Source organism: Talpa europaea, assembly GCF_964194135.1.
Source record: "Talpa europaea genome assembly, chromosome: 7".
Classification (NCBI taxonomy): domain Eukaryota; kingdom Metazoa; phylum Chordata; class Mammalia; order Eulipotyphla; family Talpidae; genus Talpa; species Talpa europaea.
In genome coordinates this window covers 118,382,088-118,398,373 of record NC_140074.1, presented here as the reverse complement: position 1 = coordinate 118,398,373, position 16,286 = coordinate 118,382,088, and the positions used below count along the sequence as shown (strand labels likewise).

Sequence of the window (16,286 nt, the reverse complement as noted above, 5' to 3'; positions counted from 1 at the left end):
TATTTCGTCCCAGACTCCATCCTTTGCCCTACCCTGTAGTGTAAGCAGGGGACATCTCCCCCAAGAGGACCATAAAGCCAAGAAAATTGAACAACATACTGAAAATACACCTTTTAGATTTAAAAGATTAACTTTTCATTTAAAAAGGAAAGGGTGAATGCAATTTTAAGCAAACATGAATTAATGCCCACAGTGTTCAGCACTGCACAGGGGTTTTACCTCACAAGCTTGAGAGGCTATGTCCCGCTCTGACAGCCATCACAGCTGAGATGAATCTGGAGTCTGCTTGCGCCCCCCAGTGATGGTTAGGTGCCACCTGCTTGATGAAGCCGCTGGGGGTTGTAATAGGGCTTCTGGTAAACACGGGGCCTCCCAGAATCAGGCTGGCATCAGTCTCTTGCAGTGGGGTCCCCCAGGGCCTAGGTCAGAACCAGGTAGTACCCATCTGGATTCTGCACTGAAAGCAGTAAAAGTCGGGGGTAAAGGGGTGGGCAGAAAGGCACCACTGGCATGAGGCAGGCCCCCAACCATAACTTATCACTGCTCTGTGGCTCCAGGCCTACACAGCCTGTGATGCACCCATTACACCGAGTGTGCTTCCAACCACACTTCAAATCCACCTCTTTAGGTAGATCACTAGCATGGCAGGAGAGATGGGTGCTAGGGGACACGCATCTGAATAACCAGAACCATCTTACCTTCCCCCAAAAAAACTCCCTTACATAGAAACTGGGACACTTTCCCACATAAGAATACGCTTAGTCACCTTCATGAGCAAGAAATAGCTGTCTCGGCTTTATGAATCTTCCCTTTGACACGAAGCTGGCATTCTGCAGATGTTTACCAGTTGATTGGACACAGCCCCCACCTCCAATAGACACCCCTTCAAGGGACCTTTTGATCCCCTTTAGGAGACAATATAAGCATCCTCCTGTCCTTATGAGGGCTTGCCAGACACCCCTTCTGAAGCCCCTACCTTTTTTTACCACAACCACGAAGTATGACTCATCCTTAAGATTGTGTACCACCTGCAAGAGGGAAGGGGTCACTAAGAGAATTCTATTTTTTTTAATTAAAATTTTATTTTTATATTCCCCATACAATTATAACCCCCTTATTTTGACCCCAATCCCTCCTCCCCCCCCCCCCCCGAGAATTCTATTCTTAGAGCCAAGCAGACTAGAGCAGGAAGAGGGGACTGACCTGAGGTGGAAGACTGGGGTCTTGCCTGGGGATTGCTACCCATTTACCTGGTCAGTGAGGAGAATGAGAATGTCCCCAGGGCCCTGGTGAAAGAGGCGGTGAATCTGATTGGCTGGGAGGGCCAGGAGCTCTGCCAGTTTGCCCATCAGCTCCCCAGCACTGAGTTCATCCAGAGAGATTTCCTGATAAAAGCCTGGGAGTGTGGCCATCGCAGAGGCAGGGTTCAGTGGGGGGCAGGTGCCCAGGGATCCCAAGAGGCCAGGAAGAAGGGGCGGGGGGCAAAGGAACAGCCTCGGGCAGGGTCAAGGTGGGGAGAGAAGGAAAAAAGACAAAAGGTTTATAAGTCTACTTAGTTTTCACCTCTTATTCCTCACTTTTGGGCAAGGGAGCTTCAGACCCAGGGGTGGGGAGAGCCCCCAGTTTAAAGACGACATGGGATTCCTAGGAATGATTGAAACCCAAACAAAATACAAATGCTGTAATCCCACATACCAATAAAATACTGAAAGCAGATGGAGTTAGGGAGTAGGATGTGGTGGAAGGAGAGAGGACTAATCTGGTCATGGAAGACAGGAGAATGCCTTGGAAGGCATTCTGAGTCCCAGGAACTCAGGGGCACCACCCTCTCCCCAGGCCAGAAGAGGCTTCTAGCAGCCACAACTGAATTTCTCATCTGAGGAGAGAGGATTGAACCTCACCTGAGTCAGATTTTGCTTGCCCGGAGACCTCCTGAGCCACGTATAAAGTCAGCCGGTGCTGGATGGGTCTAGACAGGAGAACAGTCCACATGTGGACCCTTCCTTACCTGAGCTAGCAACTCCCACGTTAGCCCCACCCGGGAGAGACCCCGCCGCCTCCTGGGCCTCTAGGGAGAGAGGTCGAGCATTTCTGAGGCATTTGATGAACGTTGAACACTGGGAGGAGAGATGAGGAAAACCCCTCTGTGTCCCCAAAAGGCGAGCAAAGCTGATGGGATGGCCACAGGAAGAAGAGGTGAGAGTAGCCTGACTTTCTACCCCGCTCTGCCAGCCATTCTCTGTGGCCTCAGGCAGGTCTCCGTCCCTGGACCTGGTATCGTCCTCTGTAAAAAGGGACTGGGACTAAGTGGTCTTTAAGGTGCCTGCAATTTGAACACTGTGAACGTGACTGCTGGCTGAAGGGTGCCCCGGCAGTAGGAAGGGGACTGTGGTCGGCAGTGCCCAGCACCTGACTCTAAGGGTATTGAAAAGGCGTATCCCGTCGGCAGCCCCGCAGATCTGGATGAGGTCCTGCCGGGTGAGCTTCAGCAGATCCGTGCCTGCAGAGTTAGACAGCACCAGACTGAGAAGAGGGGCCTGGTGTCCAGGGTGGCAAGGGACATAGTCCAACTAAATTAGTCTACAGATAGCCCTAGTGTGTCCATCTGGACATGGAAGTCATACATGGATACAAATCCCAGCTGTGCCACTTGCCAGCTGTGTGTCCTGGGGCAAGTTACCCTCTCTGTGTCCTAAAGGGGTAGTGTATACATTATACGGAATAATACTCAGGAAGTGCGCCTAGCAAACACGGCGCCTGGCAACTCTTAGTCCTAAAGAAGGGTTAGTTGAAGGGCACAGAGCAAGCCAGGACAGAGACCGGCTTCCTTCCCAAGGGCCTGGCCCTCAGTCCCCAATAGATTTGGCCCCTGCCAGTCCCCAGCCTCACCCGCAAAGTTGGCCAGAATCCGGCAGTAGCTGGAGAACCGGTGCCGGTACAACCACTGCTGGGTCTCTAAGATGGAGGCTCCAGGGTTCAAATCCTGATGCATAAAGAGGCCATTCCAGAAAACAGAAAACACCATGGGCTAAGAACAAGTGGGAGGGGAAATACAGCCCATGCTCTTCGGGGCTCTAAGTCTGACAGGGGACTGGTCTGTCAGTGGGAAATGTCCAGTCCTAGCAAGGAATGGTTGCTTCTGTCCACCAGGGGGCAGGGCCACCCTGTATCAGAGAGTGAGATCCAGCCGCTGAAAAGGCTCTGGGGACAGTGAAGAGGTGGGGGGGGGGGGAAAGACTCACCTCAGCTGCACTGCCTCCCAATGTGTCCAAAGTGAATGGGGGTGAGGAGCAAAGCCTGGGGTTGGGGAGAAGAGTTAGGGTCACCCCAATCCGGCCGGCCCTGGGGTGCAAAGCTATGTCAGTTCAGGTATTCCCTGGAAGGCACAGGGCTTTCCCCAAGGCAGCTTCGCCCTCCGCCCTGCCCTCCCGCATGCCTGCGCTGAGGCTCGCTGAGGGGGCTGGCAGGAGAGGGCTCACCTCTCTGGAGACTGGAGCTTACAGGAAAACGGGAGGGTCAGAGCTCCAGGGCTGAGAGAGGGCTGGGAGCCCGCACTGGGCTCTGGCCATGGAGAGCACTGTGGGAACACATGACAGGGCCAGCGGGTCAGCCGGGACTTGGAGGGCAGTGGTGGCCACCTCCATCTGCCATCTTGGACCAGACCTGGTGACGAGTAGACCAAGTCACATAGACAAAGGAGGAGAGTAAACGAGCTGGCAGGTGTGTCTGGGGAAGGCGGGTTGGGGGGGGGGGGCGGGGGTTCCTGAGTGAAAGGTTCGGCGCGGGAAAGAAAAGGAGAGCCAGGCTACATTTCTCAAAGGGAGGGAAAGTTTATTGCGCCCCGGGCGGACCTCACGCACCCAAGGTGGGGGTCAGTGAAGCCGCGCACGTTGTTAGGGGGAAGCAGGGTTTTATAGGGTGAGGAGAGGTCAGGCGGGAAAAAGTTTGTTGGGGGGGGGGGGAGTTTCTTTGTCTGAGAAGAGAGCCGTGGAGGGAGGGGGAGGCTCATTGTCTGAATCCTCCAGGCAGGTTTTCCACATTCCTGCCCCCAGGTGGGCTTCCTGGTGGGTTTTTGCATTCCGGCCTCCTGCATGGACCTTTCACTGAGGAGCTAACTTAAAGCAGCAGCAGGAAGGGGGTGCTCCGGGCAGAGGGCAGAAATGAGGTGGCGGCAGCACTGGCAGGTGTCGGGAGAGGCCCTGGAAGGCTCAGGTCCCGGAAGTCTGTGCCGTTTGTCCCCGCGGGGAATTGAGGACTGTGATGATGTTCTGGAGTATCGCAGCCCCGAGGCCTCAGTTTCCCCATCTGTACAATGAGCATCTTTTCTCTGCCCTCCCTCCTGCCCCACTGTCCCGGCACACACACCTCCACGAAGACCGTGCTCTCACAGGCCATCTGATACTTGTCTCTCTCATGCTGGGGCTGTTTCTCAATCCTCTCCCGGTCTGTTTTCAGTTTCCGGTCAGCTCCTTTGGGCTACAGGGTGACAAGGAAACCTCAGAGGTCCCCTCTTCACCTCCCCACTTCTCCTTACTGAAGGGGCTCTAAGAAAGATGGCGTTCCATCCCTCTGTGAGCAGAGAAGGAAAGGGTCCCAGAGATGGGGTACCTCACACTTAGGGTCCCCAGCAAAGCAGGGCCAGACTCCACACAGCCAGCAAGGCCGGGCGAGGGCCCTGAGAGAGGGGGAAGGGGCTGCCTGTACCTTGAACACCTTGATGAGGCAGCCAGCCGAGTGCAGGCGCTCAGCAGGAGGCTCCTTGTCACTGGGCTTGAACGTGTCAATCTGAAGGCGGAAGGGGACACCTTTCTCGCCACCTTTTTTCCGAGGAGTGAACTCAGTGCTGATGCAGTGAACCTGAGGTGAAGAAAAGCAAAGAGAAGGCAGGGTGACTCCCCCTAAACCCTGTTACCTGCCCACTCCTTCCGACAGCAACTTCCATCTCCAGCCAGTGTCTCTTAACATGTCACTTTATCAGGTTGTTTCCCTTGTTCGAAATCCTCCAGTGGCTTCCCAACGTTACAGGAAGAGAAGCAAAGCTCCCCATGCTGGCCTTCAGCACTGCAAAGCATCAAGTTGCATCTTCCTTGGGGGCGGTTCCTCCTGGGTGGCTCTCACCCTCCAGCCTAACCAGGACTCCCACCATTGGGCCTGAGTTCTTCCTGGAATCTCCTACTGGAAAGCTCCCCCTGCTCACATCTGAACACAGACATCACCTTCCAAGGTAGGCTTCTCAATTAGAATATAGGACAACCAGGGGCCTCCCTGGTGGTGCACGGGGTTAAGCACCCCACTGTGAAGCTATCTGCAGCCTCTGGGCTCGGCATGAGTTCCATCCCCAGCCAGGGAGCTGACCCACATGGGGCAGCAGACCTTTCCTGTCTCTCCTGCTGCTCCCCTCAGCAGTGTGTTTCGGTTGATCTGTCTGTTCTGTTCCTCACTCTGTCTCTGGTGAATCCTCTCACCACCCCCACACCTCTGCCCTGTGCCCCATTTCTTGTATGCATAAATAAATAAATCTTAAAAAAATATATAGAACACCCAATTAAATTTTAATTTCAGATAAACTACAAATAAGGTTTTAGTATAAGAATTCCCCAAGTATTGGGGGGGCATACTTACACTAAAAAATTATGTATCTGAATTTTATTTATTATTTTTAAGGATGTATTTATTTATTTTTTATACAATAGCTGGGGTACAGGCCAGAGGCGCGGGAGGGTGAGAGGATTCACCAGAGACAGAGTGGGGAGCAGAACAGGCAGACAAACCGAAGGCACTGTTGAGGGGAGCAGCGGGTGAGACATGAAAGGTCTGCCATGCCATGTGGGAATCTCCCTGGCTGGCCAGGAATCAAACCGGCACTGCCGAGACTGCAGACAGCTCCACAGCACTGTGCTCAACCTGCTGCGCCACCGGGAGGCCCTGAATTTTAAATTGTTAACTGTGTGTCCTGTTTTTGCTAAACCTGGCAGTCTACTCCAGAAGGCTTCCTGGCCTGCACCCCATATAACCTGCAGCCTCTGTATTCTACCTAGCAGTGGGACCCCCCAGGGCAGGCAGGGTCTCCACCTCTGCTCTTACCCACTGCCCGTAGCGGGCATCCCACAGTCCTGTGAAGCCCTAACTTACAGTAGGCAAGACCTCTGCTAGAAAGTGGTGGAACTGAAATTGGGTCACATCTGTCACATGCTTAGACCATGGTGGGCAAACAAATAAAGGACACACAGGGGACTTGATGTTTGGTTATAAAGGGAAGTGTACTCAATACAGAAAATGTGAAGAACACTGAAAAAGGTACAAGGAGTAATACAGGCATCACCCATGGAGCCACCTCACAGAGACAGTTAACACTCAAGAATTGTGTCTTCCTGTCTTTTCTCTGGACAAGGAAAAGGGGTTGGGGGAAGCAACTTGTGTATCACTCTAATTTTGACATTATATTTTAATTTAACACTCACTTCAATTTGTACAAAATAGAAATCAAAGTTTAAATACACTTGCATGTTCTGTCTTTTACTCTTGGTAAGCCATTTCTCCTGTCATTAAACATTTCTCAGAGACATCATTTTAATGGCTACATAATTTCCATGGTAAGCCTGCACTAAAAATTATTTAAAAATGGGCCTCCCTGGTGGCTTAGGGGTTAAGTCTCAGTGCTAGCACCCCTGCACTGTAGCCTGGGTTCGATCTGGGGGGGGGGGGGGGGCTTACCCACATGGCACAGCAGACCTCTCTTGTCTCCCCTGCTGCTCCCCTCAGCAGTGTATTTCCGTCAATCCGCCTCTTTCTGCTCCCCACTCTGTCTCTGGTGGGTCCTCACCCCCCCCACCTCTGGCCTGCACCCCAATTCTTCTACACATAATAAATAATCTTTAAGAAAAAATTATTTAAAAGTCAATCCTCATCAGATGGCATTTTGATTGCTTAAAATCTTTTAACGGAAAAAGTAATACTTCCATGGAAGTGCTGATAAATTTATCATTGTGTGCTTACTGAACACAAAGTCCAAATGTCTTGGATAAATTTCTTGAAGTAGAACCATTGGGGAAAAGACTATGAAAATTAAATGTGATACATTTTGCCCAAGTCCCACCCTCCTACAGAGTGGGGGTGCCAATTTGCATTCTCGGGCTACCAGGATGTCTGTTTCTCCAAACCTTGCCAATAATATTTTTTTAAGCCTTTGCCAGTTATATACATATATACATTTATCATTTGCATTTTATGAGACTGAACTATTTACATTTATTGGCAATTGGATCCTTATATAAATTGTCTACATATACCATTTGCCGATTTATTATTGCGCTTTCATCTAGTTTTTCTTATTGAAATACAAGAACTTGTTCTATGTGTCAAGGATATGACACATTATAAGTCATATGTGGAAACTATTTTTCCCACTTGGCGTCTCCTTTTAATTTCACCATGTACTACAGACCAGTGTTTTATATATATATATATATATATATATATATATATATATATTTATATATATATAAATAAAAGATCTATTTATTTATGCATACAAGAACTGGGGTACAGGCCAGAGGTGCAGGGGGTGAGAGGATTCACCAGAGACAGAGTGGGGAGCAGAACAGGCAGATGGACTGAAATTCACTGCTGAGGGGAGCAGCAGGCGATGCAGGAGAGGTCTGCTGCGCCATGTGGGTAGCTCCCTGGCCAGGGATCCAACTCATGCTGCAGTGGCTGTGGATAGCTTCATAGGTTGCATCTTAACCCCTTACCCTGTGTTCTGTACTTTCTCCCCTTGCTTTACTCTCTAACCAGTCCTTCCCTATGGTGAGATTTGATAAACCATTTATCCATATTCTTTCCTCAGGTCTTTTCCGGAAATGACTTATTCCTGGGCCTCCCTGGTGGCCTAGGGGTTAAGTCTCAGCGCTATCATCTCTATGGCTTGAATCTGATCCCTGGCCAGGGAGCTAACTCACATGGCACAGCAGACCTCTCCTATCTTGCCTGCTGCTCCCCTCAGCAGTGAGTTTCAGTCCATCTGCCTGTTCTGCTCCCCACTCTGTCTCTGGTGAATCCCTCTCACTACCACCCCCACCTCTGGCTTACACCCCAGTTCTTGTATGCATAAATAAAAATAAAATTTTTTTAAAAATGATTCATTGTCCCTCCCAGCCAAACTCACCTTCCTTTCCCATTTAGATGGTGCCACCTCTGACCCTCTCCAGCCCCAGCACCAGACTTGCCTGCAGGAAGAGGGAGGTCCTCTTGGTTGGGTCCCAGTGAAACTCCACCGTGTTTAGCTGTGACGGCAGCACTTGGGGGTTGAGCACCCCTACGGACAGCGGCACATCTGCAGGCACAGAGTGGCAAGCAGGGAGCAAGGCTTCTTTCTCCTATCCCTGCCAGAGAGTGTCCCTAAGGGGTCCTGAGTCCCTCCACACTCACCGATGTCCAGAATGCGGTCCCCAGGCCGGTTCCACCTCCACCCATCCAGCTGCAGCTGCTCCATGCACTGGAGGCGCCGGTCATGGAAGACCACCCGTGCCACGCTCTGCACAGGCAGACAGTGCTGGGCTTCCAGAACCAGGTCCCACAAGGAGGGTGGGCCTCTCCCCAACCGTGTTTCCCACCACCAGGGGGCGCAAGGACAGAGACTCACTAGTGCGGTGTCCTGATGCTCATCTGACATTGATAAGCTGTGACACTGAGGAAGTAACCTAGAAACCCTGAACCTCAGTTTGTTTTTTAAGATTAATTTTATTTATCTATACATATAAGAACTGGGGTACAGGCCAGAGGTGTGTGTGGTGAGAGGATTCACCAGAAACAGAGTGGGGAGCAGAACAGGAGGATCTACTGAAGTACACTGCTGAGAGGAGCAGCGAGCGAGACAGGAGAGGTCTGCTGCGCCATGTGGGTCGTCACCTCCCTGGCTGGGGATACAACTCATGCTGCAGTGGCTGCCAGTAGCTTAATAGTGCTGAGACTTAATCCCTTGCGCCAGCAGGGAGGCCCTGAAACCTGTTTTTTCATCTGAAAAATGGGACAGTTCCTTCCCACTTTTGTTCACTCTAGCCTTTTCCTTTCTTTTCTTTGCAGCACTTATCAATTTGTAGGTCAGTTTGCAACGGCATATAACCTGTACAATCACGTGTTTGTCTCAGTAGAATGCAAGCCCCTGAGAAAGGGATTGCATTTGCCTCTTTGCAGCTGAATTCCTAGTTTGTAGAACAGCTTCTAGAAAAGGATGGCAGCAAATAAGCAATTTTTTGAGACAAAGAATCATGTGTGTGAATGATGCTGTGTAAATGTATTTCTAAACCCCAGGCCTGCTACTTACTGGCTCTGTGTCCATGAGAAAACACTTAACCTCTCTGCCTGTTTCATCAACAATCGCTACCCACCACTGAGCTGTTGTGAAGGCCAGATTAAAAGAGGGACTTGAGAGGGTGCCACTTGACAATGACTTCATAGTGATGACCTTGGCTTCCTGTGCAGAAAAGCAGTTAAACCCAGCCCTTGCAGGTCTGGGAGTGCATGCACCTACCTTCAGTAGTTGGGGGCACTGGGTAGCATTGCCCAGCTTGAGGTTGCTGAGCATCCGAACCTCATAGGACTGGCCTGGGGAGGGGGGATAAAGGGGAAGTGAGCCTGCTGCCCATAGGCCCCTTTCCTCCCCCTGGCCCAGCATACCCTGGTTCAGGTAGGTGAGGCTTTCCTCCTGCTGCTTCATTGCCGGGGAGGTGGCTGCACAGAGCACATACTGGAAGGAGGGGCAGGGTGGCTCCGTGCTGGGGACAGTGGGCAGCTCTTCCTGCTTCAGGTAGGGCAAGGGCAGAGACTCCCTGCTGGGGAAAGAAGAGCACTTCCGGTGTCTGCCTGTCCACCCCCTCCCCTAAGGGGCTCTGACTCTGTGCCAGATCCTCCCTCTAGGAAACCTGTCTCCTGTAGCAGGTACCCCAGCAGTATCCAGGGCCTAAGGGGCTCTCATTCAGTCCCTCTGGCCTCCAGGGCCTTAACAGAAGAACTCTCTCAAGGTGCAAGGTCCAAATACCTGTATTTGCCAGCAACTACTTGTTGCTGCACTTGCCTAATACCCAGTAAATGCTCCCCAAAATGTCCTGCATGGGTGAATGGTCAGGGTGAGCTCACCTACCTGAATGTCCCAGGACCCACTAAATTCCTGTACATTTTACCACTTCCCCACTCCCAAAGGAAGCCAAGAACAGTGAGGCCACCCCCTTGGCTTGAAACAGATTACCCTGCCTGGTCCACCCCCACTCAGATGAGGGCCTTCTAGAGAAGGCAGGGGAAAGGAATGTAGCCCTTACCTGAGCAGGCTGCTTGGAGGCCCGGGGAACAGTTCTGCAGGACTGGCCCACAGGTGCTCTGGTTGGTTATGCCAAAACAGCATCTCCGAAAGGGAGCAGGGCCCAGGCGTGGGTGGCAGACCTTAGCACCGGACTGGGCTGGACTCACTGGGCCACCACTGGCCTCAGCCTTTATACACAGAAGCTTCCCCACAAAAGGGTGGGGCAAAGTCTGGCACCTCTTATTGGCTGAGCACCCAGGGCTCTGGAAACCTTGGGGTCTATTAGGCAGCCCAAGCTGGGAGGGGTGGTGTCAAGAAATGGTGTCCCCAGGACTTCTCACCAATCGTGAACTTGAAGGGGAGATGGCAGTGCAGCAAAACAAAGTCAGGGATGGACAGCTATTCACACACACACACACACACACACACACACACACACACACACACATGCTGTGATGCCTGTTTAGGGGACCGGAGTTTACAGAACAGAGTTGAGCTTGCTGTGGAAACAATGCAGAGAGAGGTATTGTTGGGGGAGAGCCAATGGTGAGGCTGGGGCCTTAGAAAGAGAGGAGGTCCAGCAGTAGGGCTGGTGTCTTTGCCCTTCCTCTACCCTGGGGCATGGGGCTGACTATGTTTATGGACAAATACAGTCTGCCCTGGGGAGGGCTTCTGTCCCAGTACTCAGGCCCTGTTGTCACCATACACAGACAGCCCCAGCTCCCTGCCCACCCCCCATCCCCACTACTGTGTTTGTATAAACAGAATAGGACCTTGCAGAGAGCAGAGTTAGGGCCCTAACGACTTGACCTTACTACATGTGACCCTAGCTACCCAGACTTCATGATTCTGGAGGGCCTTGTCTAAAGGATATGGAAAGAGTATCCCCACACTCCAGGCAGGGCGCCTGGCCCTTGGTCCTATACCTGCTCCCTCCTGCAAGGCCAGCAAAATGAAAGTGAGGAGAAAAGGGAGGAACTGTGAGGGAACATTCTAGCCAGCAGGGGCCAAGAACCCACCTGCTGCCCAAAGTTTGATTTAAAACCAGGAGGCAACCAGGGACCTCCCCAAGATCTGGCAGAGCATGATCCCAGCAAAGACAGGGGAGGGGAAAAACAGGAGGGGTCCTGGGGGGCATGGCCCTGGCCTGGGAGGAGCAGGGTGTCAGGAAGAACTACAGAACTACGGGGCTGATAGATGAGTAGGCAGGGAGTAGGAAAGGTTTCTCTGAGGATACTCCAGGAGCTGGGCAGGACTTCCGCTCCTAAACCTAGCCCCCCACCTGCTCACCTTCCCCTTCCAAAGCTGTGCACTTCTGCTTCCTCTGGAGTCAGTTCCTCCCCTACTCACTGCTTCCCCTCCCACTCATCCCAAAGTCTCTGGGCTTCTGTCTCTAAGCAGTGCTGCTGTGTCTGTTGCTAGTTTTCCTCGAGTCTCTCTCTGAGGAAAGAAGAAAAGCCAGGACTTGGGGCAGGTAGCCCCTGGCCCCTGGCAGCCTGGCCTAGCTCTTTCCCTTGCCAGGTGTCTGTCGAGGTGTAGGGACTGCACAGCTCAACCTCAGGCCTGGAGAGGTATTAGGTTAGGAAACTTCTGGTATAGCCCTCCAACTCTCAGAGTTGCCCTGAGGAAGGGGCAAGACCCACATCCACCCTGTGCCTTTCTGAACCTTCCTTCCTCATCTATAAAAGGGAACAAGGCTTCCTCCTCCCCTTCAGTGTGGCAGTGAGGACTAAAGGGAATTTGTGGAGTCGCATCTCATTCCAGCTTTTTTTTTTTTTTAAGATTTATTTATTTGTTTGTTTGTTTTGTTTATACAAGCACCGGGTACAGTCAGAAGCGCGGGAGGGTGAGAGAATTCACCAGAGCCAGAGCGGGGAACAGGCCGACTGATGAAAAACACTGCTGAGGGGAGCAGCGGACGGCAGGAGAGGTCTGCGCGCCATGTGGGACCCTCCTCCAGTGGTGGCCGGGGAGCAGCCGGGGATCGAACCGGCGCTGAAGAGGCTGCGGGCAGCTTCGCAACCCAGCGCTCAACCGCTGAGCCACCGGGGAGGCCCTCATTCCAGCTTTTAATGCTCATGAGCATCACCAAAGATACCGTGCCTCCTCCCAGTGCTGGGGGTAAAGACATGACCACTCCAGAAACATCCTCACATGCAGGTCATTTCAGGGACAATTTTTTTTTAATGGGCTTTTTCCCCCACCCAAAGTTCTCTATCACTTTCTAGGCCATGGCATAACCCAACCCTAACAATATCCACTGGGGTTCCCGAAGCCAAGGAAGGAAAGTTGTGATCTGTAAAAATTGCTGAGAAAGAACAATTCAGTGTCTGTCCTCCTCTTACAGTGTCCGTCCTCCAGCAACATCACAACCTGGAGAGTTGGAGGGCGAGGTCTAGCCTCCCTCAAAGAAAGAGGGTTGAGACTGTTAGGGGGAAAGGATGTCCTAAAGCTAATTCCATACAGGCTTTGTGGACTCCACCCCCACTCCAGACCAAAGCCAAAAGACCAGCGCAGTTTCTTCACGTGTCTCTAGGCTCCATGCGCCTCCTCCAGGTCTCCTGGCTCCATCCTGCTTCCTCCTTCCTCAGTCTCCTCTGCAGCTTCTTCTCTCCTGCTCAGCTCCACCCTCCCTTGGGTGGGGCAGGGAACCTGAAACCTCCCCCTTTCCTGGGGACCCCCCTGTTACAAGAAGAGAAGTGTTTCTCGTGCATTCATCCCACAATATGTGCTCGATGTGCCTGAGGGGTCTGTGCGTCTGTGGCACAAACGAGGCACCTCCGGAAGGCGCTTCCCTCGCCCAGCGAGACGTCTGGGGCCCGGGAGCTGGGCTCCGGCCCCGGCTCACAGCGCCCTCTAGCGCCAGGCAGCGTGCGGGCCTGACCGCGCTCGCGTCCCGAGGCGCCCCCAGCACCAGAAGTCCCCCCCAGGGAAGGTGCCTCTTCCCAAGCTTCTGAACCCTTCCAGCAGTCCAGTCATTTGACACTTACGTTCCCCATTTCCTGTCTCTGTCCCTTCCCAGATTCCTTCGTAGCAGGTAGCAGTCGAAGCTTGTTTCTTTGTGTACATTGTTTTCTCATCAAGAGTGGAAGCTCCCCCCTCCCGACCCCCCACACAATGAACTTGCAAGTGCAGGAAGTGTTCCACAAGGGGCAAGTTTTTCAATATCACCACAAGGGTCTCTGGCCTGGTGACTGGAGTTTGATAATAATCCTTGCTACAAGTACAAAATCTCTTTTTTTAAATAAAAAGAGTAGAAGTCCTGTAGAAGTACGGACTAAGAGAGGGTTACCAGTGACGGGGGGAGGAGTAGCCACGGACTCTGAGTTCAAGTGCTGCTGTGCGAGTTTGAACAAGTGACTTAACTGTTCAGAGCCTCAAACTACAACTGTTAAAAAAAAAAAAAAAAAAAAAAACACGGGAGGCAGCTCTCCTCCCTGCCCACCTGTGACTATGCAGGCCTCTTCCTTTTCCCAATAAACCTGTCCTTTTAAAATGTAAAATAGGGGGCCTCCCCGGTGGCGCAGCGGTTGAGCGCTGGGTTGCGAAGCTGCCCGCGGCCTCTGCAGCACCGGTTCGATCCCTGGCTGCTCCCGGCCACCTCTCCTGCCGCCCGCTGCTCCCCTCAGCAGTGTACCTCGGTCCTTCTGCCTCCTCTGGTCCCCGCTCTGGCTCTGGTGAATTCTCTCACCCTCCCGCGCTTCTGACTGTACCCAGTGCATGTATAAATAAATAAATAAATCTTCAATAAATAAATAAATAAAAACACTTAAAGGCACAGGTTTAACATGCAATTTGCAGCAACATGGATGGCCCTGGAAGGGATCATGCTCAGCGAAATAAGCCAGAAAGAAAAAGAAAAATACCGGATGGTCTCACTCATAGCAGGAATCTAGAAAACTTAAATAAGGGACCAGGAAAATGAATAACTATAAGAAAGTGAAAATCAGAATCAACAAAAAACTATGAAACAGAGACACTTTTGGGGGTGGTGTGGGGGTGGGAGGGGAGGGATTGGGATCAGAATGGGGGGGTTGCAATTGTATGGGGAATATAAAAATAAAATTTATTAAAAAAAAACAAAGCTGAAATGTGCTATGTGAATTGAAAAAAAAAATAAAATAAAGGCACAGGTTTATTTATATAATACTTATAAGTAGAGAGGGTTTTTTATTTTTTTTTTTTGTGGGACCCTCGCCGGTGGCCTGGGAATGAACCTGCGCTGCAGAGGCCACAGGCAGCCTTGCAGCCCACTTAACCTCTCTGGTCCTCAACCACTGCGCCACCAGGGGAGGCCCTAGAAGAGTCTATTTATTTAAGAAATAGTTCTTCAGTGCTCCGTATGACTTCAGAGTGCTTTTTGGTTTACCTTATGAGGTAGATGGGATTTTTTTTCCCTCTACTATTATTGCCTCCCATTGTACAGATGGGGAATCTGAGGACCAGAGAGGTTAAGTGGCTAGTTCAAGATCACACAGAAGAGACAAAGTCAAGGTTTGAAGACAGGTCATCGGAGTCACAGTCCTGCTCTTAATCATTGTACTGTGCCCTAGTCTGCCTGATAAATATGCAAAGAATTTAAAAATGAATCTCCAGGCAACATTCCACCCTGGAGAGTAGGAGAATAAGGTCTACCCTTCCCCAGAAGAAAAAGGCTGAAAGGGAAAACATTCCTCATCTGTACATTCATTCAATAACTCCCAAAGAGATATCAAACCCTGGATGCTGGTTTCCTCTGACAGCAGAGGCAGTGGCCTCAGGCCTTTCTGCAAAATGGGAACAAAATACTTTCCATTGCACTTCTGGGCTGTGAGCCCTGAGGATGAGTAATATGAATGATATTGGCTGGGCTGCTGAGATTATGACCAATGGGGGGGGGGGACTAGAGATGGGGCAGGAGGGACAGGAAAGGTTTGGTGGTCTCAACAGGCCTGCCTGTGACAGGAGTCCTGCTAGACTCGGGCTGCTCTTGGGATGAGCAGCACATGGAGGCTACAGCAGGGAGGAAAAGGCAGCTAGGCAGGAGAGGTAGCTTGCTCTGAGGGGTTGTATGATGGGGAGGAGGCCCAGACCCTGCACATTACAACCACCCAATGAGATAGGACAGTCCCATTTACAAACAAGAATACAGAGGGAAGGGCCTCCCCAGTGGTGCAGCGGTTGAGCGCTGAGTTGCGAAGCTGCCACCCTCTTCGGCGCCGGTTCGATCCCCGGCTGCTCCCCGGCCACCGGAGGAGGGTCCCATATGGCGCACAGATCTCTCCTGCCGCCCGCTGCTCCCCTCAGCAGTGTACTTCTGTCCTTCTGCCTGCTCTGCTTCCCGTTCTGGCTCTGGTGAATTCTCTCACCCTCCCTGGCTTCTGACTGTACCCCGTGCATGTATAAACAAAAAAACAAACAAACAAACAAACAAATAAATACAACATGCCTCTATTAAAAAAAAAATACACAGGGAAGCAACTTGTCCAAGGTCATAGCTTGTAAAGCATGGGATGGAGCCTGAATGACCTCACTGCCCTGCACACTTGCTATCCACCCAGGTCTCAGGCCAAGACAGAGGACAGTGTCCTGTCCATTCCTGCAGCAAAACCAGAGATTCTTAAAAGTCTGCTGACTTGGTCCCTGTTTTCAACTTACTGAACTTGGGAGCCAGAGAGATCTTCCTAAGACATGGGAATGACCTTATCCTGCTCTAGGGAGCACTGCTCTGTGTCCCATTGCTCTCAGCACTGTCCTCCACTGGAGGACAGGTCCCCTGTGTCACCATGGTCCATCTTCCAGGACGTTGGGGGCACACAATAGTTAGCACTTAAAATAGTTTCTTTGATAGGAAAATCAACATGGATGTTCTTTCTTTTTTATTTTAAAAGATTTATTTATTTATGCATGCAAGAACTGGGGTGCAGACCAGAGATGCGGGGGGTTGAGAAGATTCACCAGAGACAGAGTGGGGAGCAGAACAGGCAGATCTGCTGAAATACACTGCTGAGGG

At 51.5% G+C, this 16,286-nt stretch overlaps 1 protein-coding gene across 1 annotated transcript; it reads right to left on the bottom strand.

Moving 5' to 3' along the window:
• Positions 1-419: 419 nt before the first annotated feature.
• On the bottom strand, positions 420-10,405 carry LOC311173893 (transcription factor CP2-like protein 1; the record flags this gene model as incomplete). Its single annotated transcript, XM_084237977.1, has 15 exons — positions 10,314-10,405; positions 9,676-9,827; positions 9,530-9,603; positions 8,428-8,533; positions 8,226-8,332; positions 4,705-4,857; positions 4,366-4,476; positions 3,480-3,577; positions 3,243-3,297; positions 2,890-2,983; positions 2,410-2,500; positions 1,902-1,969; positions 1,251-1,396; positions 977-1,028; positions 420-457 (listed from the first exon to the last, which is right to left on the bottom strand). Exons 1-15 carry the CDS (start codon positions 10,394-10,396, stop codon positions 420-422), a joined length of 1,428 nt encoding a protein of 475 aa, XP_084094103.1. The 5' UTR covers positions 10,397-10,405.
• Between the last annotated feature and the right edge of the window lie 5,881 nt (positions 10,406-16,286).